The following is a 24,794-nucleotide window of genomic DNA, read 5'->3' on the forward strand; positions in this document are numbered from 1 at the left end:
GATTAGATTTCATCTAATTAAGAAAAATGACCAAAAAAACTTCATTTCATTTGTTCATTCAAAAATAATTATTGAGTGACTACTGTGTGTCAGGCCCTTTTCTCTTGCTGAGGTACAGCAATTAACAAAACAAAACCCCGACATAGTGCTTACATTCTAGTACTTCGTTGTCCAATACAGCTACTAGCCATGGGTGACTATTTAAATTCAAATTAATTAAAATTAAATAAAAGGCAACATTCGGTTCCATAGTCACACTAGCCACATTTCAAGTGCTCAATAGAGACACGTGCCTAGTGGCTACCATATTGGACAGGGCAGATACAGAACATTTCCATTATCACAGAAAGTTCTATTAGACACTTCTGCTCTAGAGGAAGAAATCTTGCCTTACAACTTGACTAAAATTATTTGTTTACAGAGTAGGAAGAGCCTAGAAAAAAAAAAAGTAATACATTCTTATTAATATCTCATTAACACATCAAAAATGAAGGTGTTCAGACCACACACCAGGCCTAGCCGAGCTTGGCTGGTTTATTCCTAAAAACCTTCTGTCACAATCATATACTGCATTCCAACTCCCTCTGACCTAAATTCTTGTTAATTAAGTCACATTTTGAGTAACTTGATTACTGTCCTAGGGTAAAACCACCATAAAGCAAGGAGACAGATTTTATTTGACATGGGTTCCAAAAGACAAAAGTGGGAAATAGACAAGCAGGCTGTCAGAGCCATGTCTGCCAGAGTCCAAGGAACGTTACAGAATCATCAGCATATACTAACATTACAAATGGGTAAAATCATTTAAATTTTCACCTTTTCACAGATTGGTTAAAAATTGCTAAATTACCATGATTCTACATTATGAATGTCTTTCTTAATAATCACTAGTACAAATTTCAGTAATGGCAGGTCTTCATAAGTCCAACAAATCTTACTACTTACTAAATGCCAATAGAAAAATATAAGTGGAAAATATATGGGTCTTTTGTGCTCTAAGTATTTGTTTATGTGAAAGGGTCCCTAAAAGATATTTTCCAAGATTGTCCTAGCTATTGTTTTTGTACTTCAGGCCCAGTTTATGTGTCCTTGTGAGTCCAGTTCCAACTAAGTCACAATCTTTATACTCAAGGACAGGTAATAATGGCTCCAATTTTAATTCCAGGTCACTCCCTTTCTTTCGATTGGAGATTGGTCATCAGTGATCAAAACCTGGACTTTGGTGGGCTCCTACATGGTGGCCATGGCAGGCTCTTTATACTCATGGTACTGGTTTTCTACCAGATACCATCTGGTTCTTCACTAGGATCTTAAGAGTGACATTCCCATCAATCGCATTGCAGAAATGAGCAGAGTCAATGTACATCAACATTTTAACCTGAGCCTTTCTTTTGCCTTTTAAATGCATAAGACAATAGAAGATAAGTTTTATTATGCCTAATACTATAAAGATTCAGACTAAGAATATTACTATTCCTTGCAATAGTGATCTAGCCCATGTACTTATTCCTGATGGTAACTAACCAAATAAATCTGGTGTTTGTATGGGTGTTATAGTGTGTAACCAAGTAGCTTGCTATCTAATTCTATGTGTATCTTGTTCTACTTTCTCCTGTGTTATTTATTCAAATGCAACAAGAGGTATTTGCTACAGCACAGACTCTACCTCCCTTGGGCTAATAAAAAATCTAAAGTAATTCTGTTATCTAATGCCACCTTTGTTAATAAGGTCAGAGATTGCTGCTGTTTTTCCATACCACTTAGCAACTTCGTCTGCTATTTGCCCCATCCGGTTAAAAACCCATTGCCATTGATTTGATTCTGACTCATAGTGACCCTGTAGGATAAGTAGAACTGTCCCATGGGATTTCCAAGGACCAGTTGGTGGATTTGAACTGAGAAACTTTTAGCTTTTAACCACTATGTCACATTTGCCCCATAGTGATTGATAAATTCCTTAAAGATTTTTCTAGTTCAACTATACCATCATTAGGAATTAAAGTGCTTAGAAATGACCAGCCCCATCTTGAGTGCTGGGCCACTGGGTTTTCTTCTGACTCTTGCTTTACAATGTGTAACAATTTAGCATTATCTTTCCAATATTTATTAGCATCATTACTATGAATATTTAAAGGTTACCCTAAAGTTTCTAAAGTGCATTGCCCATGCATTCTCTAGGAATCTAAAACAAGATATTGCCCACATAAACTCACTGTCAGCTGGAAAGGTATCATCTAAACTAGGATAGTTGGATCCAACACACAAAAATGTATCCGTAGGAGCACACAAAATTTGTCTAGAGGAAACAAAAGGTGTAGAAATATTTACATGTGACAATCAAGTTTCCATTAGAGAATACATGATGATCAAGATAATACAGGATGGTCCCTGCCTGTTGGAGGTCTTCTGTTAATCTACTTAAAACATACTAAGTGTTCTTTCGGAGGGCAAGTTGCCCCTCCTTGGTTTACTCATCAACAGTAATGGATCACTTTCTCAGAAGCAGATGTGAAGCCTAAGACAAAATGGAGACTGAGCAAGACATTGTGTTAACCATTTTAGTTAGGCCAAGTGCCTCAGTTTCAGGGCAAGGCCACATTGGAGGAACTACTACAGCCTTTTGTTTCCCAAAAGGCTGACTTAAGGAGTGAAGTTGATCTCTTCTGAAAACCTGGCTTCTTCAAGATACATAATTTTCTTCATAGCAAGTTGGTGACAGTTTGATTACAACACTGCCTTGAAGACTAATTAAAATAATTACTGATTTACCCTGAACCAAGCTCCCAGTCTGATCTCTGGAGTCAGTTTCCCAAAACAGACTGAATGCTTCAAAAAAGCATAATGACCAGAGCAAAATGATTTTGCTGGTTTATCTGGACCATTGTTTGACTCAAGAGTGGCTTCAGAAATGAGTTTTTTTCTCAAAGCTCAAAGTTCAAAAGAACATCCAAGGGCAATGGCCTATGTGGGTTACCCCAACTACCATGAAAGCCAGAAATCTGAATTCCAGGAGAATTACAACTCTTTCATCATTCCCTCCTGTTTGATCATGATCCTACTATAGAATCCTTAACCAAAAACATTCAATAATGGTAGTTGGGTACCATCTTGTTTTTAAGGTCTCAGGCACCATACAGTGAGCTAGAAGGTTGAACAGAAACACTAACAATATTAGGCAAAGTCTGAAATAACCAATGAAACCATGATTCCTAATTCTTTGAATGAAGGAAACAAATTCATGAGGTATTTATACATAAGCAACATCAGCAATTTCCTTTCATGTGCCTCAGCAGTAACTGCATTCTGTAAAACCTCAGGTTGTACATTTATATAAGCATAGCAACATTTATCCATTAAGGAACAAACTGTTCTTGGGAGACTAACATGAAATCTAATGCTATTCTATTTTGTAAAATCATAGCTAGAACTTCAGACACTTTTCTGTTTATGATATTTACAACTTTGCTAAGGAACTTCTTACTAACAGGAACTTCTAATTCGAGAGTTAAATATATATAAACTCATTAGTTAGATAATTCAGGAGAAAGAAAGAAAATGTTTTCTTATATCCAGAAAGGAGGACCTTAAAATATCAGCACTATTCCCACATAAAACCTATAGGAATCCTTTAGTTTACTCAGTACTATTGTAGTTAATTTCTATTCCATGTGATTTTGGATCAGCCACAATCTGTGAACCCATTAGCTTTTACATAAGCGTTCTGGAAATCTTGATTCAGTCTAATCACAGTCCTTTTCACAAGTCCAATATAGTCTTTTTGCTGAGATATTTTGGTCAAACATTTTCAGCAAATTAGGAAAGTAAAAACTTATCTACAGATGACAAAACTGAATATGGACATGATTAACTTATAAAAATAATACTCTTAAAAGTGAAAAACCTGAATTAATTACAAAAGTAATGCAAAGCCAAATAAAGTCAGTTAAGAAAAAAACTTTAGACAGAAACTCTCTCTAAATCTAACAAACTTATTTTCAAAGAGCTTCAGATATAATACATAATAATCGTGAGACATAATAAAAAAAGACATAATACATATAGGAAATACAAAGAATATACCAAGTTTATCAAGTCTCTAAACACCTGAATAGAATTTAAAAAACTTCATGGGTGTCATGAATTGAATTGTGACCTCCAAAAATGTGTGCCAACTTGGCTAGGGCATGATTTCCAGTATTGTGTGGTTGTCCTCCATTTTGTGATCTGATGTAATTTTTCTTTGTGTTGTAAATTCTAACCTTAAAAAAAAAAACAAAAACCTTAGCCTGTGGTTAATGAGGTTATATTAAAGAGGATTAGGGTGGGAGGTAACACCCTTAGGCCACAGCCGTGATCCAATGTAAGGAGAGTTTCCCTGGGGCGTGGCCTGCATCACTTTTTATCTTACATAAGATAAAAGGAGACAGCAGCAAGCAAAGAGAAAGGGACCTCATTACCACCAAGCAAGAAGAGCCAGGAGTGGAGCACATCCTTTAGACCTGGGGGTCCCTGCACTAGAAGCTCCTAGACCAGGGCAAGATTGAAGACAAGGACCTCCCCCCAGAGACAACACAGACAAAAAGCCTTCCCTGGGAGCTGGCACCCTGAATTCAGACTTCTAGCCTCCTAAACTGTTTGTTAAGGCCATCAATTTGTGGTATTTCCATTATAGCAGCACTAGATAACTAAGACAATGGGTAAACGATGTGAATTTCCCCAGTTTGACCACTGGCTTTGGTGATGCTAAATTAAAAAAAAATTAAGTTGCAACCAAGTTATCAATTAAAAAAGGATAAAATTATGGCATAATATTATGCATTTATTGTCTAATATTAGGGAAAAAAATAGGAGTAAACACTAACATATAAATTTTAACCCAAAGAGAATCAGGAGCTTCTCTCGATTTTGACATGTTCTGTGTAATTTATAACATATTAGATAAACCTTTTTAGCACTTTTCCTTTAAAAAATTTTTTTTGTGGCTTTACATGAAGTTTCAAGGTTGTCAGGAGTTTATTATAGGTTACTGAGGGACAATATATAAGTTATTTAACCAAAGATCTCAAGGGTAAACACCTTCGCTTATTTATTTTTTTATTTTTGGCCATGTGGCTTGGTTTTCAACTCAGGGATCTTATTCTAATGCGATGCTGAACTTTTGCCTTCAAGGCAGATTACACAAAAAATAAATTAACCCTTCGACCTAGTAACCAAAGAAAATTTTGTTGTTTTAACAAGAAACTCAATTATTTGTTTTACATGCTATTTAACATTAAAAATCCTAAAAATCTCATAAACTAAACCATTAAACTTAGGCCAGATGGATAAAACCTATTAAATAAATTTCTTTTTAATAAACATCTTAAACATCATCTTTGTTGCATACCTCTTATAGTACATCCCTTTAAGTGGCAAAAATGAACTCACTAATTAGCAGACCCCCCGCCAAAAAAGATGTGTGTGTGTGTATATACATATGTATTGTAGGGTAAAAACATCACAAAGTTTAGTATAGCAAAAAGAAAGTTTTATTTGGCATATATTCAAAAAGGCAAAAGTTGAGAAGTGGACAAGCATGCCACCAGAGCCATGTCTGCCCAAGTCCAAAGAATGTTACAGAGTCATCAGTACATATTAACATTACAAAATGGGCAAAATCATTGAAAGCTTCACCTTTTCACAGACTGGCTAGAAACTGATCTTACATTTTGAATTGTCTTTCTTAACAATCATTGGTGCAGGTTTCAGTAACCAACAATCAGGAGGGTCTTCACTGGTCCAACAAACTTTCTGTTCTGTAACTGCTAATAGAAAAAGATGAGTGGAAAGTCTTTTGTGTTCTGGCTTATATGAAAAAAAAAAAATTTTTTTTTTTTTTTTTTTATGTGAAAGGTTCCCTAAAAGATATTTTCCAAGATTATCTTAGCTATTGTCTTTATACCTCAGGGCCTAGTTGCCTCCTTGTGAGCCCAACTCCAGCTGGGTCACATTCTCTATGCTCAAGGACAGGGAATAATGACCCCAATATTATTTCCTAATTAATATATATATTCTTTCTCTGTGGCATAAAAAGCAAAAGTATAAACTTAAAAAATGATGCATATATATTAACTCAATTTAATATCAGTTAGTTACCTTAAAGGTCTTGGAAATTATTTTAAGCCTGTATACCATAAAACATAATTGCTGTTGAAGTAAAGTTTGTTTAAATATTCTGTTTTTATTCAATTTTTACTCTTTCACATATTTCTCCAAACTACTTTTAGCCCTTAAAGATTTTATCAACTGGCTTTGGAAATTGCAAAGTCTCTGCTCAACAGACAATTCATTGATGTGGATATAACCTTAAGTCTCTGGCGAGGGGTGGAAACATTTCTCCAGGCCACACTTCTGGTGTGTCTCATTGTGATTTCTATCTTTTGGCTTCTTAGAATTTCTCTACAGTAGAGAACTTGTTTACAGTTCTTTTATGATGGGAATCCACCAGATTTCTGATAGTTTCTTTTTTTATAGTAAGACAGGAAACCCTGGTGGCATAGTGTTAAGTGCTACAGCTGCTAACCAAAAGGTTGGCAGTTCAAATCCACCAGGCGCTCCTTGGAAATTCTGAGGGGCAGTTATATTCTGTCCTATTGGGTCCATATGAGTCCAAATCAACTCCACAGCAATGGGTTTGGTTTGGTTTTTTATAGTAAGACAAGGAGCCCTGGTAGTGCAGTGGTTAAGAGCTTGGCTGCCGAGGTTGCTAACTGAAAGGTTGGCATTTTGAATCCACTAGTAGCTCTTTGGGAGAAAGATGTAGCAATCTGCTTCCATAAAGATTATAGCCTGGAAACCCTAGTTCTACTCTGTCTTATAGGGTTGCTATGAGTCAGAATAGGCTTGATGGTAACTTCTTTTTTACAGTAAGATGCCATTTTTCTTATTTTCTTTTGTCTAGAAAGGTTCCACCTAGTTAGAAAAGGTTTTTCCACACTTCCCTGGAGCTATATGACCTCAGAGGCTGGAGGCCACAGAGGCCTGATCTTGCCCTACCCTCCTCTTTCGATTCCTGGTAGAAGACAAGATTGTTGTTGTTGTTGCCATCGAGTCGGTTCCAACTCATAGCAATCCTATGCACAACAGAATGAAACACTGCCTGGTCCTGCGCCATCCTTACAGTCATTATGCTTGAGCTCATTGTTGCTGCCACTGTGTCAGTCCACCTTGTTGAGGGTCTCCCTCTTTTCCACTGACCTGGTACTTTGCCAAGCATGATGTCCTTCTCCAGAGACTGATCCCTCCTGACAACATGTCCAAAGTATGTAAGATGCAGTCTCGCCATCCTTGCCTCTAAGGAGCATTCTTGTTGTACTTCTAAGACAGATTTGTTTGTTCTTTTCGCAGTCTATTGTATATTCAATATTCTTCGCCAACACCACAATCCAAAGTCATCAATTTTTCTTTGGTCTTCCTTATTCATTGTCCAGCTTTCACATGCATATGATGCAGATGAAAATACCATGGCTTGGGTGAGGCGCACCTTAGTCTTCAAGGTGGTACCTTTGCTCTTCAACACCTTAAAGAGGTCCTTTGCAGCAGATTTACCCAATGCATTGCGTCTTTTGATTTCTTGACTTCTGCTTCCATGGCTGTTGATTGTGGATCCAAGTAAAATCAAATCCTTGACAACTTCAACCTTTACTCCATTTATCATGATGTTGTTCATTGGTCCAGTTGTGAGGATTTTTGTTTTCTTTATGTTGAGGTGCAATCCATATTAAAGGCTGTGGTCTTTGATCTTCATTAGTAAGTGTTTCAAGTCCTCTTCACTTTCAGCAAGCAAGGTTGTGTCATCTGCATAACACAGGTTCTTAATGAGTCTTCCTCCAATCCTGATGCCCCGTTCTTCTTCATATAGTCCAGCTTCTCGGATTATTTGCTCAGCACAGATTGAATAAGTATAGTGAAAGAATACAGCCCTGATGCACACCTTTCCTGACTTTAAACCAATCAGTATCCCCTTGTTCTGTCCAAACAACTGCCTCTTGATCTATGTAAAGGTTCCGCATGAGCACAATTATAAGTGTTCTGGAATTCCCATTCTTCGCAATGTTATCCATAATTTGTTATGATCCACACAGTCGAATGCCTTTGTATAGTCAATAAAACACAGGTAAACATTCTTCTGGTATTCTCTGCTTTCAGCTGGGATCCATCTGACAACAGCGATGATATCCCTGGTTCCACGTTCTCATCTGAAACCGGCCTGAATTTCTGGCAGTTCCCTGTTGATATACTGCTGCAGCCGTTTTTGAATGATCTTCAGCAAAATTTGGCTTGCGTGTCATATTAATGATATTGTTCTATAATTTCCGCATTCAGTTGGATCACCTTTCTTGGGAATAGGCATAAATATGGATCTTTTCCAGTCAGTTGGCCAGGAAGCTGTTTTCTATATTTCTTGGCATAGATGAGTGAGCACCTCCAGCGCTGCATCTGTTTGTTGAAACATCTCAATTGATATTCCATCAATTCCTGGAGCCTTGTTTTTCACCAATGCCTTCAGAACAGCTTGGACTTCTTCCTTCAGTACCATTGGTTCCTGATCATATGCTACCTCTTGAAATAGTTGAACATAGACTAATTTTTTTTGGTATAATGACTCTGTGTATTCCTTCCATCTTCTTTTGATGCTTCCTGTGTCATTTAATATTTTCCCCATAGAATCCTTCACTATTGCAACTCGAGGCTTGAATTTTTTCTTCAGTTCTTTCAGCTTGAGAAACGCCGAGCGTGTTCTTCCCTTTTGGTTTTCCATCTCCAGCTCTTTGCGCGTGTCATTATAATACTTAACTTTGTCTTCTCAAGCTGCCCTTTGAAATCTTCTGTTCAGTTTTTACTTCATCAATTCTTCCTTTTGCTTTAGCTGCTCAACGTTTGAGAGCAAGTTTCAGAGTCATTCCAATTCATATATGTATGTTTAACTCAGCCTAGGCATTTTGAATGTCAAAAGATAACTAATTTCTTTCCCTTTTACCATTCTCTTTGTAAGCAGTGTTGCTTTCTCTGGATCACAACCTTTTATCTATCCAGTAAATACCAAAGCTCTTTAGCAATTTTATAAATGAATCCATTATTTCTTGGTTAGCCCTCTTTTTTTTTTTTTTTTTTTCCTTCTAGGCTTGTCCTATGCCTCCTTTCTCCCACTCTGGAACTACTAGTTTTACTTTAACACAAAATGATCCCTTTTCCTTAAATAAAACGTTTCACACAATATCTAGCTTTTAAGTTAGAAAGATTTTGCTTTTAAAGTCAACAAAAACATAAAAAACCTTTGTTAGAACAAAATCATTTTCATTAATTCCCAGGCATATTAGGAATGATTTGTCCATTTTTAAGGCCTTGTTATACCAACCCCAGAGCTCTTTGAAAATGGAATTATCTCTTTAGTGTTTCAAATGCCCGAATCCAGACACCAAACTGTAGTTCACCAAAAGAGATACTAGATGTCACTCTTAACCAAATAACGAAGCAAAAAATTTAAGAAAGATTCTCCTTAATCAAACGATTGATCTTCAAACAAATACGCCAAACAAAACTTAAGGAAACAAGAGAAAGAGAACAAAAAATAGCAGCAAAGTCTCATTTTCCAAGAGGATGTGGTGTGCAAATGTGTGGAGTCTAGACAACAGGACCTCTTTGCTGGCTTCTGTTCCACAGTCCAGGTCTCCTCGAGGTCGACTGGATTCACGGCTTCAGAAATATTCTGCCGACTACGCCATTAATTATCCTAGGGTAAAATCACGACAAAGTTATAGTAAAACAAGAAGAAAGATTTTATTCAACATATGTTCCAAGAGGCGAAAGTGGGAAACAGACAAGCATGCTGCCAAAGCTATGTCTGCCTGAGTCCAAAAAAAATCACACAATCATTTGTACTGACACTACAAATGAGTAAAATCATTAAAAGTTTTACTTTTTCACAGATAGGCTAAAAGCTGCTAACTCACTGTGATTCTACATTTTGAATTGTCTTTGTTAATAAACATTTGTACAAATTTCAGTGATGGTCAGGAGGGTCTTCATTGGTCAAAAAAACTATTTAGTAAATGCTAATAGAAAAAATGCAAAATACGTGGGTCTTTTGGCTCTGCCTAAGTATTTGTTTATGTGAAAGGTTCCCTAAAAGATATTTTCCAGGATTGTTCTAGCTATTGTTTTTATACCTCAGGGCCCAGTTGATGTCTCCTTCTGAGTCCAGTTCCAGCTGGGTCACATTCTTTATACTCAAGAACAGGGAAAAACGGCTCCAATTTTAACTCCTAAGTCACTGCGTTCTACACTACAGCTCACCAGTTGAAATAGGAACTTCTCATCATAAATTAATGGTATTCTGGTTTGCAAATAAGTCTCATGAGTTTGGTAAATATAAATCGGTTTCCCTGAACCTGATCACCAATGAGCAAAGTTATCTCTTCAAAACTAAGAACTAGATCTTTTGTACTGTGGTTATGGCAGGGACTGCTGGTTGCCTGCCAATATCCATTCTTCTTCTTCCTTAATGACAGAACCCTGATTTCATTTAAGGTGGCTATGAACCAGTCACAATGAGCAAGTGCCTTTCTTGCAACTAGGTCCATCCATGTATTTGTTCAGCATAACACAGAAAAGCTCCTTAAAGGGGCCCTCTTCTTGCTGCCTGCCAGATGGACGTGACGGCTGGAGTGCCAGCATCTATTGTAGACCATAGGGAACCTACGGCTGGTGAAAAAAAAAGGAAGACCTGGATACCTGCTGCCCATGGAGCTACTGGTATCAGTCTGGGCTGCATACTCCTGAAATTATTTACTAGGAGAGAATAAACCCTATGTGCTTAAGTCATTGTAGTTGTTACGGATTGAACTGCATTTTTCAAAAATATTTTTTGTAAATACTGAGCCCTGTACCTGTGGGGGAATGCTGATGGCACACTGGTTAAGAGCTCAGCTGCTAACCGAAAGGTTAGCAGTTAGAATCCACCAGCCGCTCTTTGGAAACCCTATTAAGACAGATAGGGTTAACAAAAGAGCTGTTAAAAGATCACTATCTAGAAGTTGGGTAAACAAGAACCATACCCTGTCAACATGAGATAAGGCTGAAAGAACCCACGAATTACTGTCTCCTTCTTAGTGTTTTTTCTAGTCCCTTCCCCCTTTACAGGCTCCCACATGCACAGAAGAACAAAGTGTGACTGCTATTTAACCTTCCTTAGCCCTCCGAAGATGGTGATGTAGTGCCAAAGATCAGTGTGCTTGCGCTATATCCTGTAGTAAGTGATGCCAAGGGCTGTTGAGAGGAGTCTATCTTGAATATCAGTGAGTTCCATCTTGGATTCCAGATGTAGGGACAGGCTAATTAACATGAACCACCATTCTGAGAAGTACCCACCCCTTGAAAGAAGCCCACTAAATATTCATTACTCTGTTGTCTCCACCGAACCCATAAAAGCCCTAGCCTTGCTTCCCTTTTTGAGTCAGTCTTTTGGAGAGGGTTAGATCCTCGCTGACTCCTCTTGCTTGACTCAAGCAAAACAAAGCTTGCTGAAGATAAAGTCTGTCTTTCGTGTGTATTCTTACTCAGGAAAAGACAAGGACCCTTTGTGTCAGATTGGCAATTGGTACCACCATGGGGCAGTTCTACTCTGTCCTATAGGGTAACTATGAGTCGGAATCAACTTGACGGCAAGGGGTTTGGGTTTTTTGGTTTATATCTGTGGATTTAATTCCATTTGGGAATAGGATTTTCTTTGTTATGTTAATGACACCATATCAGTGTAAAGTGTGTCTTAAACATAGCCACTTTGGAGATATAAAAATGGCAGATCAGGCACAGAAGCAAACAAGCACGAATGGGAGTAAGATAGATGCCACGTGAAGATCTCCACGGAACACTAAGAATGCTACAGAAGCTGAGGCAAAGCTTTTTCCCCAGAGTGGACAGAAGGAGCCTTCCCCTAGAGCCAGTGCCCTGAATTCGAACTTCTAGCCTCCTAAACTGTGAAAAACTAAATTTCTGTTCATTAAAGTCATCCGCTTGTGGTAAATATAGCAGCACTAAGAAACTAAGACAGTGGTCAATCCTTGATAAAATGGTGAGCCATCATAAGGTGATTTTCTGCTGTGAGGATTTGTGTGAAGAGGCCAGAAGACATTCTCTTTGAAATCTCTTTAATTGCAAGAGATACCAAGCCGTATTCAGTTATAAAATTTAGGACAAGCTTAGATTTTGTTAGAAATCACTGCTTAAATCATCGTAAAGAATAAAACGTTATTAAAAAAAAACTTTTGATTGTGTCAAAATTAAAGCTACTCAGCTTTGAAAAAGGCCAAATCCTTGCAATTTTGTCAGTGGCTGGCAAATAAACAAAACCCGTTGCTGTTGGGTCAATTCTGACTCAACGACCCCACAGGACAGAGCAGAAGTGCCCTGTAGAGTTTCCAAGGCTGTAAATCTTTACAGAAGCAGACTGCCACATCCTTCTCTAGCACAGTAGCTGCTGACATTTTGGTTAGAGGATGAACTCTTAACCACTGCACCACCAGGGGTCCTACTGGCTAGCAATTAAAAAAAATTTAGCTACTAATTTCCCCCTAACTGGTTACATTCCAAGTCTTTTAAGCAGACATTTTCAAAATATTGCATAGATTTTCAAGACCACAGGATCCTGAAATTCAAATCAGATTTTCATAAGAAATTATGTTTTTAGAATGTCTAGTTGCTGAATTGGAAACCCTGGCAGCATAGTGGTTAAGTGCTTTGGCTGTTAACCAAGAGGTCCGCAGTTCGAATCTGCCAGGCGCTCCTTGGAAACTCCACAAGGCAGTTCTACTCTGTCCTATAGGGTCACTATGAGTCGGAATTGACTGGACGGCAGTGGGTTTTTGAGTGGCTGAATTAGGAGCCCTGGTGGCGCAGTGGTTAAGAGCTCGGCTGCTAACCAAAAGGTCAACAGTCCGAATCCACCAGCCACTCCTTGGAAACCCAACAGGGCAGTTCTACTCTATCCTGTAAGATCACTATGAGTCGGAATTGACTGGACAGCAATGGGTTTGGTTCTTTTTTTTTTTTTGGTTTTAGTCACTGAATTGCTAGGATCAACCAAATATGAACCTGAGGTAGAAATCTCATAAGAACACAGTTAAATTCTTTCAGTGATCCACTATTAGAGTATTGTTGTATGTTGTTGAGGACAAAGTAGAACTGCCCAATAGGCTTTCTTTCCAAGGCTATGGAAAGCAGATTGTCTTGGTATGTAAACCCATTAAAAAATCAAGTTTGTTGCCATCGATTCAGACTCATAGCGACCCTATAGGACAGAGTATAACTGCCCCATATGATGTCAAAGGAGCAGCTGGTGGATCTGAACTTCCAACCTTTTGGTTAGCAGCCAGACACTTAACCACTGCTTTACCAGGGCCCCACTATTCGTGTTGTATTAAATAGAAAAACATTTTTAGTACAACATATGTTATAACAACTAAATTAGAAAATACTTCCAAGTAACACAGAGTTAATAGAATAGTTTCAGGGATATTTCGAAAATTAATAGAATTTGGGAAGATGTATATGTTCAAATTTAACCAATATTTACTGATTACCTATTGAGCATGCTAGGCATTTTCTCATTGTCTGGTTAATTCACAAAGACTTTAACTCACAAAAACTCAATTTTATACTCAGGCTCAGGGAGGCTGATGTCTCCAAGGTCACAGTGCTAGTAAGATAAAGGTGCCTTGAGTCCAACTTTAGTTCTCTTTTTCACCACAGCTGCTGTTTTTATTAACTTCAAAAAAATTTTAATCAAACATAAAACTGGAGAGGCTGTCAAGAGAGTAATATTTAGCGGTACAATATGAGTGAATGGAAATATTTCTGAATAATTTGAAAATACCAGAGCTGAGGGAAAAAATAAAACGTGATATGTCTCAGATAATAATCTATTCCACTCACACATGCCAGAATGTGTGATTAAGAGGTTTGACAGGTTCTTCAGCAACCATCCACTAGAAGATGTCCGCTTGTTTTCATACTGTTTTTCTAGCTTCTTCCCAGCCATGTGTCCTCTGGAGTGTCCAGCATAGCCCTGGGAGGACCTCATTTTCTGTCTCTTCCATTCTGACTTCTCTACCAACCTAATTAGATGGCTGTTGCTCTCATTATTTTTTATGAAAAACTGTTTATGTATTATACTTGCCTGATTCTTTGATTTACTAGAATTAAAATGTCTATTAAAGCTAGGACTGGGTCTAACCTGTTCACAGTTGTGATCTCCGTGGAAATCTCAGCGCCAGGGACACAGGAAAGCACAAAAATACTTGCGGAATGGAACAAGCTCTCAAGTTTCATAGTGACATACATCTTTGCCTTCAGCGCCTAAAAAGGGAGGGTTTTTTTTTAGTGCCTTGTAATGGGGTCTGAACCAAACCAAACCCATTGCCGTCCAGTCGATTCAGACTCGTAGCGACCCTAAAGAACAGAGTAGTACTGCCCCATAGGATTTCCAAGGAGCGGCTGGTGGATTCAAACTGTAGACGTTTTGGTTAGGAGCCGAGCTCTTAACCCGCTGCGCCTCCAGGGCTCCAACTGGGTCTAAAATCCTTCAAATAACACTTGGGCAAGTGGGAAGCTCTCTATTTTGATATTATTCTAATACCAGAGATAAAATTTCAACTTTATCTTAAAGTGACAACACGTCCTTTTTCAAACGAACATAATTCAAGACCAGGTACAAAACACAAAGGGGAAGAGCTCTTTAGCTGTCCGCCACAGAAATACAGCAACACTTCAAATAAAGGTCCAAAGTAAAAAGACGGGAAAACCGTGCAGACTTCCGTGACACCTTCCCTCCTCCCTAAACCCTCTCCCACAGAATCTGCGCCCATAGAAGCCTCGTGCAGCCTCCGAACCACATTATTCCGGGGCCGGGCGGTCCAAGCTGGCTCCCTCTACCCGGACTGGGCTCTGCCCCACAGAGGCGTTCCCAACTCCAGGCTAGGAAGCCCTGGGGCCAAAGCTGAAAAGTTCTCCGAGGTCCACAGGGACCATAAACCAAACACCAATTTCCTGCCCTTATCCTGTGTATAGCCTCGCACTCTCCTCCAGGACCGCGTGCCCGGCCCTCCGTAATCCCAAAACCCCCTATAACCGCAGACACTTCTGCCCACAAAAAGGGGTGGAGACTGAGCTAGGCAAGGCTTGGGGCGGTACCTTGAAAAGATTTCATCTAAGACCCACCCAGGCCCTGAGCTTCCCCGGCAGCCCCGCGCGGAAGAGAGAAGCTGGGCGGGCCCAGCAAGCCCCTCTCCGCCCCGCCCCTCAGCGCAGAGTTAAAGAGCGTCGGGGGCACCCCGTTTTCCCCTCCCTCCCCCCGGCCGCGAGCCCCGGGGAACGCGGCACTGTGTCCCGGCGCAGGGTGCCCGGATGTCCCCTCCCCTCCCCCGCGCCCGCGTCGCGGCCCCGCCTTGCGGGCGGCTCTGAGTTCCACGTCACCGCTTGCGGCGCTTCCGGAGGCGCAGCGGGCGATGACGTAGGGGGACGTGCCCTCTATATGAGGTTGGGGAGCGGCTGAGTCGGCCTTTTCCGCCCGCTCCCCCCTCCCCCCGAGCGCCGCTCCGGCCGCACCGCGCTCGCTCTGGGCTCCGGGCTCCTGCTAAGCTAGCGCCGCCGTCGTCTCCCCTCAGCCGCCATCATGATTATCTACCGGGACCTCATCAGCCGTGAGTCCTTGCTGCGCTGCATTTCCTGGCGCGCTCAGGGGCTCCGGGGCGGGGAAGGGGAGGCGGGGGCCGCCGCTGCCGCGGTCTTGGGCCCAGGGACGCCGGCGGCGAGCGGGAGTCGGTGCTTCGGCCACGCGCCGGGGTCGTGAGCGCCCGGGGAGGGGCAGGGACCGCGTGCGGCAGGCGGGGGAAATGGCGGCTCCGGGCCTCCGAGGCCGGGCGCCCCGTGATGGGCGGGTCTGTGTCCCCGAGCAGATGATGAGATGTTCTCCGACATTTACAAGATCCGGGAGATCGCGGACGGGCTGTGCCTGGAGGTGGAGGGGAAGGTGAGTCGTCCGGGCGGTCGCGCGGGGGAGGCAAGGCCGGGCAGGCTCGGGTTTCCGCCGCTCCCCTGCCCGAGGTTGTGCAATCCTTTCCGCCGCCTCCTGGCGGAGGAGACGCTCTTTCCGGGCTTAGGTTTTTCTAGAAAAGTGGAGGCGGAGCTGTGCCTGGAAATAGGTCCGCGGCCGCGGCGCCCATCCTCCCGGCTGTCCAGGACATGATGTCTCCGGCTTGGGAGTGCGAAGCCCGTCACGTTTGTCCTATCCGTTCTTGCTCATCTCCCCTTAGCGACCAGAGTCCCCAACTGGAAGCAACTTCTAGTTGTCGGAGAGAAAGAATTAGTTCTTAGTGAGTTAAAATGTTTCAAGAAGTCAATTTATTCTTCAAGTAATGTAGTTCTTAACAAGAACCAAGAATGTAGGGTGGGAGGGTGATAACGTGCATGAACTGAGGGTATAGAAGGATTTTTGGATGCGTTTATACTACTGTCAAGGACGTCCTTTCAAACTAAACTCTTGCTTTTCCTTAATGCAGATGGTCAGTAGGACAGAGGGTAACATTGACGACTCGCTCATTGGTGGAAATGCCTCAGCTGAAGGCCCCGATGGTGAAGGAACCGAAAGCACAGTAATCACCGGTGTTGATATTGTCATCAACCATCACTTGCAGGAAACCAGTTTTACAAAAGAAGCCTACAAGAAGTACATCAAAGATTACATGAAATCGTAAGTGATGTTGGCAACGCCCGGCTGATGTCTCTGGGTTCTTATAGTTGAGGATTTAGAGTTTGGCTAACTTCTCAGGTTCTTGAGGGCCCAAACAAGGGTGGTTGGTTTTGTGTAAACCACTTGTGAGCATACTGGAGCATGCGTTCTGCTTTTAGATCTTTTAATTGCTTGTTGTAGTTTGCATTCTTAATGGAAAAAAAAAAAAAGTGACTTGGCTCAGGATTCAACACTTTAACCTATTAATAAAATACTGTTTTAGAATCAAAGGCAAACTTGAAGAACAGAAACCAGAAAGAGTAAAACCTTTTATGACAGGGGCTGCAGAACAAATCAAGCACATCCTTGCTAATTTCAAAAACTACCAGGTAAATAACCTAAACATTTGGATTAAAGACATGTATAGTTTGAACTGAGAAATAAATTACTTCATGAATTTTTTTGGCATAGTTGTTTTTTTGAGAGTTTTTATATATATATATATATATGTATAACATAGGTAGCTTCACAGACTCACAGGTTGCCCAGGCTATTGAAAATAGCCTCCTCTGCTCCCAAATATTTCTAGGTCCAGTCTATTCTGATTCCAAAATGTCATGCCTTAATTCCCAGGTGACATTTATCCATGCTTCCATTCATAAATTGCTTGTTAATGTTCTATTTGGTTTTGCAGTTTCCTCTATCTTTACAATTCTGACGTTGCTGTCTCTGAGCGCTCTGACATATTCAGTTCGTAAGTCCTATTTAGAAACCTTCAGTGGCTTCCCGTTACCTTTCAGAGTTAAAAAAAACCCTGGTTCCTATATTTTCTAGCCTTCAGATAGCCCCTTGCCATAAGATAACTTCCACATATGGCACACTATATCATTGTCAGTCTCGTGTTCTTTGCATACATATGTTCCCTGTGTTTGACTATGTAAATAGACTTGGTTTGGAATTACATATGTGGGGTTGAGAGTGAAACAGTTTTCGAAAATTCTGAAGTGTCTTAGATTGTTCTATATTCTTATTTGATCATAAGTGTTTAATCAGGAGAATAAATCTTTGCTTAGTGACCGTTTCTCTCCAAGGCATAAGAGCTTTTAGTTGCTGACATTTTCTTGATGAAACCGTTCTGGGGTTCTGAATCATCCTTTGATTTGTTGTATTGTAGTTGGTGGGGTTTGTCTTACAGTGATACATACTTATATATAATGGTTTAATTCTGGGTATTTGTTTTGCTTTCCAAGTTCTTTATTGGTGAAAACATGAATCCAGATGGTATGGTTGCTCTGCTGGACTACCGTGAGGATGGCGTGACCCCATATATGATTTTCTTTAAGGATGGTTTAGAAATGGAGAAATGTGTAAGTATGAGGAAATTAGTCAGAATTACTAATGTGAAAATGGAGTTCTCTTAGGTGTGATTGTTTCATGCTACTGGGATAGTTAGAACGGGTTCCACAGCAGTTCCTTTTAACACATGGATCTAGTTTTTTTTGTTGCCCTTAACCTGGGGTTGTCAAAGAAGGCTTATGTTTCGCATGGCATGTGTAAGCGTGTTACAGTATAGAAAGGCTTAGAGCCTATAGAAAACTTTGACCATAGATGGCATTGTAAAGCAGTTTGAATAATGAACTGGAGATCGACTGTAAGCATTTGTGTTGATCTTCCCAATAGAAGTGGCCTGTTGAAATCAAAGTGCTTTCTTTTTCATAATTTGGCCACACATACGTATCAGTTTCAAAACCTTTTACTTTGGCTTACTGATCATTAGCAACATTAAACTTCTTGTCAGGTAAATACAGTTAGAGCTGCCCACTGAACTAGTGCACAAATTGCTTTATTAAAGTGAAATCACTCACTGAGTATTTGCCGTAGGCGGTATAGAAATGAAAGCATTCATTGTCCTTGTTTACAGAAGCTTCCATATATATTAAGGGTACGCTGAATAAGGTTATAGAGGCAACAGTGGACAGAAATGTCATGTGTGGCCGTACAAAATGACTTGCCAAAGGGATTCTTCAGGCTGTATCTGAGGTTTCTGTTGGTAGAACAGAGTGTATGTAAGTCAGCTTGCTGCAAAAGAGACTTCTAAGGAAGATGCTGCCTCTGACTTGTAAAGATGTTCTGCATCCACTGATAGACCTTGAACAATTTGCTGTTGTTCTTTTGGTTTGCACTAGGATGCGAAAGAAAAAATCCCTGCGCTTTCCGCCTGTCTTTGTGGCGGCCCAGATTGAATGAGGGAATACATCTGCAGCCTAGATAAGTGGAGTTATTTTCACATTGGAAAAGTGTTAATACAGTCCTTCTTGTTTTTACAGTAACAAATTTGGTAATTATTTGGATCCTCTGTCATCCTGACTGGCTGCTGCTTTTCATCCACACAACACCAGGACTTAGACAAATGGGACTGATGTCATCTTGAGCTCTTCATTTATTTTGACCTTGATTTATTTGGAGTGGAGGCATTTTTTTTAAAGGAAAAAAAAAAAAACATGTCTTGTAGGTTGTCTAAAAATAAAATACATTTAAACTCACTTGAGAGAATGCCTCTGAGTTCAATATATTTAAACTAAATTCATTCCTGTAGTGTTCATGGAGAAGCTAGAGCCTGGTCGTAGGTCACTACCGTAAAGACTGTCTTCAGATGACTGCTACAGCTAAACTACTCCTGGGACCGAAATACCAAAACAGGAATCGAAGGTCTTAACTCTGAGTCGAAGGAAAGGGAGAGACCATGCTCATAGTGATGCCAGCACTGGAACTGGAGCCTTACATAATCACCACCTACAAACGGAAGTAGCTAACTCTGGAAGAGATTACCAAAAGAATAAAAAGAGACTAAAACAGTTGGAAGCTAAGTATTGTCTGAGTTTATTTATCATAAATGGAGTAGAACCAAGTTGTAGAAAAATCTAGAAGTTTTTTGGAATGAATGTGTCAAACTCTGGAGTTGGGATGGTAAAACAGGGATGGGCAAACTGGCCTGACCTGTCACCTTTTAAGTGACTCATGAGCTAATAAGATGGTTTTTAGTGGTTGAAAAAAAACCAAAAATGCCTTGACAAATGAAAATGGCAATGGCCAGTTTGTTGGAACACAGCCATGCTCATTTGCTTATGGATTATCTGTGGCCGCTTTCATACTACAACAGTGGTTGGGATGGACAGGAGGCTTCAGGGCCTTCCAAGCCTAAAACAATTACTATGGCCTTTTATAGAAAAGGTTTGCCTTAGAAGATGAGATTATAGATGCAGCTGGGATAGCTGGTGGGCGAAACAGTTGAGAAGACTGGGTATCAATGAGAATAGAAAAATGCATCTATTTGACAGACCTGGAGCAGTTACTGTCTGCTTCTGAGGTTTCCGCTACAGATGCAAGAAAAAAAATTCCTCGCGCTTTCTGCCTGCCTGCTTGTGGTAGCCAAGATTGAATAGGGGAATACAGGGATTTTGGAAGAGGGGGAAGGGTAGAGAAGTCAGAAATAACCTTGTAAACAGTTTAGAAAACAGTCCCAAAAAAGGAATCTTTAAAGTTATCAGCTTACATGAGAGGTGTTGGAAGATATTTCTGTAACACCCTTGCTTCCTGGTTAATTACATTTTAAAAGTTTAAAAGTTAAAACAATACAGGCAAACCAATAAGTCTTCCGTTTGGTTCTATGCTATTGGGGTGAATTCAGTGAGGGCATTCTGGAGTTCGCCCTTAGGCTTCAAAGTCCGTCTGTATTCAGCCTGGGAGCTTGATCAAGCGGATTGTGATAGAATCGGTGGTGACAGCTTGTATTAAGAAAATGTTGCCTTCTCTAGACAACTGTAGTCTGATAATTAGCAAAATACTGTACATCTTAGACCTTTTGGAACAGCATGCTTAGTGTATAACTACAGCCAGCCTACCAGGAGGGCACCTCGTCCTCCTCCAGAGCGACTAAAGGCTCTAAGTATAACACCATGGGTATAAGCAGCTAGTAGGGAAGCGTGGGGGAGGGGCACCCAGGGTTAGGATCCACATGAGTCAAATCTCAGTTTAACCACTTTCAAGCATTTGCCTTATTTCATGGGTTGTAAAGACAACAGTGATAAAAATGTCACAGATAACTGGGACATTGTCTCAACCTTGTCATGACATGGAGGAAGTCCTGTGTATTCAACAAAAAGCTGCTGGATAGTGCTCTGATTTTACCGTCTAAAAAACCCAAACCTATTGCCACCTAGTCGTTTAACACTCAGGGACCCTATAGAACAGTAGAGCTGCCCCACAGGGCTTCCAAGGAGCAGCTGGCTGGTGGGTTTGAATTGCTGGCCTTTGGTTAGCCACTGAGTGTATAGTTGTGCCACCAGGGCTCTGAATTTACAGTGGCCTAAGATTTCAAGCACATGGGTTTGTAGTGCCTTCTGGTGACAGGTGGAAACAAGCCTAAATATTTGTACCTACAAGAATTTTCAGGTAGCTGCTATCAGTGCTTTGAAAACGAGGTAGTCTGGCCATGGACATAGGGGTGTTATCCAAGCTAAAGTCTGTTTAGGAAGCCAGCCATGGGAAGTCTGGAAGAAGAGCAAGTAGGAATAGCAAAAGCTGTGGGGGAGATGAACCTGCCTTTGCCTTGACTTAAAATTTCGAAGTCTACAGGAAAGTTAAAATCAAGTTCATACTTACTCTTCAGTTGTCCTGAAAATGTTCTTTAGAGCTGTATTTCCAAGAGTCCCCACTTATATCTTAAGTCATTCATTCTGGATTTTTTTCCTGGTTATATCCACAGATTCAGGTTAAGACATTTTGGACAAGGTATTTGCTCTTCCTGCTATGTCTCAGGAAACCCTTGTGGCATAGTGGTTAAGTGCTACAGCTGCTAACCAAAGGGTCGGCAGTTTGAATCCGCCAGGCGCTCCTTGGAAACTATGGGCCAGTTCTACTCTGTCCTATAGGGTTGCTATGAGTCGGAATCGATCTGATGGCACTGGGGGGTTGGGTATGTCTAGAGAGGTATATGTCATTTTGTACCATTAAGTTTGATACAGGCTTGTTCCTCGTGGACCTTGGGCACTGGGCTTCATTCTGCATATGGAGAACAAAGCGGACCAACAGGGAAGGCTTACAGTGTCTAAGAACCAAAATATGTTGCCATCTAGTTGACTCTAACTCAAGGTGGTCCTATGTGTGTCAGTATAACTGGTCCACAGGGTTTTGGTTATCTAGTGTTGCTATAACAAATACAAGTGGACGGCTTCAACAAAATCTCAGTCTAGTAGGCTGCAAGTCCAAATTAGGGCACCAGCTCCAAGGGAGAGTTTTCTCTGTCTGCTCCAGATGAAGGTCCTTGTCATCAATCTTCCCTTGGTCTAGGAGCCTCTCTGCAGTGGAACTCTGCCTCCAGAGGATGTGCACCACTCCCAGCTCAGCTTTCTTGGTATAGGAGGCCCCTCTTGTCGCTGCTCGCGTCTCATACTCAAAAACAAAAAAACCCAGTGCCGTCGAGTCAATTCCGACTCATAGACCCTACAGGACAGAGTAGAACTGCCCCACAGTTTCCAAGGAGTGCCTGGTGGATTTGAAACTGCCGGCCCCTTGGTTAGCAGCTGTAGCACTCAACCACTATGCCAAAAGAGGTTGATTTAAGACACAGCCTAATCCTGTAGATTAAGTCCTGCTTTATTAACTGCCTCTAATTCTACCTCATTAACATCACAGGTAGGATTTACAACACAGGAAAATCACAGATGACAAAATGGTGGGAATCATGAACTAGCCAATTTGACAACACTTGGACACAGATCAATCCATGACAGTTGTGTTTTCTGTTTAACATCTGTTTCTGTAGATCGGGAGTCCAGGTCTAGCTTTCGGAGTGCCTGTGGCTCAGGGTCTTCCACCCTGTTGTCGTTGAGTTGGTTCCAACTCATAGTAACTGTACAGGACAGAGTAGAACTGCTCCACAGGGCTTCCAAGGCTGTAATCTTTACAGAAGCAGACTGCTGCATTTGAGGAGCCGCTGTTGGGTTCGATCCACTCACCTTTCAGTTAGCAGCTGAACGCTTAACCACTGCGGCACCAGGGCTTCTCTGCAGGGTTTTCAATGGTTGATGTTTTTTTGCCTTCTGAGGCACCTCTGGTTGGACTGAAACCTCAGTGTTAGCCACTAAAACCTTGGTGTTAGCCACTAAGTGCCTTAACCTTTTGCACCATTCAGGGACTCTAGTAAGGTCTCTAGTGAAGTTATTTGAATAGGTGAGGGAATAAGATGTGGATATCTGGGGGCGAAACATTCTAAAACAGCAAATGCAGACCTTGAAGTGGGAATATTTGACATGTTCCAGTAACAAGGTGGCCAGTGTGCCAGACCCAAATGAAGAGGAAAGATTTGAGGTAGAGAGGTATCAGTATGTGGGGTAAGGGAAGAGCAGATCACAAAGGAAAGCCATGGGAGGGTTTTGAGTGACGTGATCTGACTAAAATTTTAAAAGGATCACTTTGTTGGGTTGAAAGTGCAGTGTAAGGTGGAGGAAAGTCTAGGCTAGCAAGGTGAAAGCAGAACAATTTAGTGTATAGTGCAAGACATGACAGTGGCTTAGAGTGGTAGTTGAAAAGGTGTCTGGAAATGAAGGCAGAGACTACAGGATTTGCTGATGGCTTGGATAAAGAGTGTGAGAAAATGGATTTAAGGATGATGCCAAGGATTTTGGCCCAAGTATGTGGAAGAATGCAGTTAATATTTACTGAAATGGAGAGGGTTTTGGACAGGTTTAACTTGAAATGCACATTGTTCAAGTAACATTGGGTAAGCAGTTGTGTATTGGAGTCAGGAGGAGAGTGGAGAGGATGAGATCACCTAGGGAATGAGACACACCTCCAACATAGATGGAGGTGGTTGGGTGGGATGAGCCAGCAAAGGAGATTAAAAAGGAGCAGCCATGAGATAGGAGAACCAAGGGGGGAGGAAGCAGTCAGCAAGGTCACCTGTTGCAATTTGGTTAAGATGAAGACTGAGAACGGTGAACTTGAGACTTAGGGGGTCTGGGTGGTAGAGAGAAAAACCTAATTAAAATGGGCTCTTTTTTTCAAGGGAATAGAGCAGACACAGGCAGCACATCACCCATGAAATCACAATGTAAGTACATGTTTTTTGGGTATTACGAATGTCTGCAAAAGCAATAGGTGTGGATGATTCGAATATGAATCAGTAGGCATTCTTTAAGTCAGTAATAAAAATGGTTTTGATGTAAATTCAATCTATAAACTGCGGGGGCAGGAGGTCCCAAGTAGCACAATTGGTTAAATACTGGACTACTAACTGAAAGGTTGGCGGTTCAAATCAACCCAGACGTTCCTCAGAAGAAAGCCCTGATCATCTGCTTCCAAAAGGTCAGCCATGAAAACGCTGTAGAGCACAGATCTACTTTGCACACATGGGGTTGCCCTGAGTTGGAATTGACTCAACAGCAACTGGATTAGTTTTGGGGTTTAAGCTACAGGGTTAATAAGTTACTACAAACTAAACTAAAAATGCAAGAACTACAAACTTCAACCAGCTTGATAACAAACATCCGTCTAAAGTTTTGTTGATCTGCCTGCGTGCATGGAGTTGAGTGACCTTGACTGGCAGAATACTCAGCAAGATGAAACTAAAAACAGGAGGACTTTAGTGGATACCACATCCGTAGCCCACTAACCCAGTGCCGTCCAGTCGATTCCAACTCATAGTGAGCCTACAGAACAGAGTAGAGCTGCCCCACAGAGTTTCCAAGGAGCGCCTGGCAGATTCGAACTGCTGACCTCTTGGTTAGCAGCCGTAGCACTTAACCACTATATACCACATCCATAAACCAAACCCACTGCTGTCGAGTCGATTCTGACTCAGAGTGATCCATAGTGACTCGTAATTCACATTCCGTAGATCACTACTGAGGGCAGTAGTGGTTCAATTGTAGGATTCTCACATCCCATGCAGGAGACCTGGGTTCAATTCCTGGCCACTGCACCTCATGCAGAGCCACCACCCCGTATGTCGGTGAAGGCATGTGTGTTG

General features: G+C 41.2%; 1 protein-coding gene, 1 long non-coding RNA gene and 2 other non-coding genes across 4 annotated transcripts; 3 read left to right on the plus strand and 1 right to left on the minus strand.

Annotated features, from left to right (window-relative positions):
• Positions 1-5,848: 5,848 nt before the first annotated feature.
• Positions 5,849-15,365, minus strand: LOC126058335 (uncharacterized). Its single transcript, XR_007513191.1, has 2 exons — positions 14,273-15,365; positions 5,849-9,772 (listed from the first exon to the last, which is right to left on the minus strand). It is a non-coding gene; the product is annotated as an uncharacterized LOC126058335 (long non-coding RNA).
• Positions 15,366-15,580: 215 nt separating this feature from the next.
• On the plus strand, positions 15,581-19,308 carry TPT1 (tumor protein, translationally-controlled 1). Its single transcript, XM_049853423.1, has 6 exons — positions 15,581-15,737; positions 15,993-16,066; positions 16,596-16,786; positions 17,049-17,154; positions 18,016-18,132; positions 19,093-19,308. Exons 1-6 carry the CDS (start codon positions 15,710-15,712, stop codon positions 19,093-19,095), a joined length of 519 nt encoding a protein of 172 aa, XP_049709380.1. The 5' UTR covers positions 15,581-15,709; the 3' UTR covers positions 19,096-19,308.
• LOC126058440 (small nucleolar RNA SNORA31) lies at positions 18,896-19,024 on the plus strand. The gene has a single exon (XR_007513220.1). It is a non-coding gene; the product is annotated as a small nucleolar RNA SNORA31 (small nucleolar RNA).
• Positions 19,309-20,086: 778 nt separating the features above from the next.
• LOC126058441 (small nucleolar RNA SNORA31) lies at positions 20,087-20,220 on the plus strand. The gene has a single exon (XR_007513221.1). It is a non-coding gene; the product is annotated as a small nucleolar RNA SNORA31 (small nucleolar RNA).
• Positions 20,221-24,794: the final 4,574 nt, after the last annotated feature.

This window comes from Elephas maximus, chromosome 14 (assembly GCF_024166365.1).
Source record: "Elephas maximus indicus isolate mEleMax1 chromosome 14, mEleMax1 primary haplotype, whole genome shotgun sequence".
Lineage (NCBI taxonomy): Eukaryota > Metazoa > Chordata > Mammalia > Proboscidea > Elephantidae > Elephas > Elephas maximus.

What these genes read in the sequence shown, in the direction of transcription:
- TPT1 (XM_049853423.1), top strand. Translation starts at nt 15,710, where the DNA reads ATGATTATCTACCGGGACCTCATCAGCC. An exon ending in GCCTGGAGGTGGAGGGGAAG is followed by an intron (nt 16,067 to 16,595) that starts GTGAGTCGTCCG and finishes TCCTTAATGCAG; the next exon opens with ATGGTCAGTAGGACAGAGGG. An exon ending in CTAATTTCAAAAACTACCAG is followed by an intron (nt 17,155 to 18,015) that starts GTAAATAACCTA and finishes TTGCTTTCCAAG; the next exon opens with TTCTTTATTGGTGAAAACAT.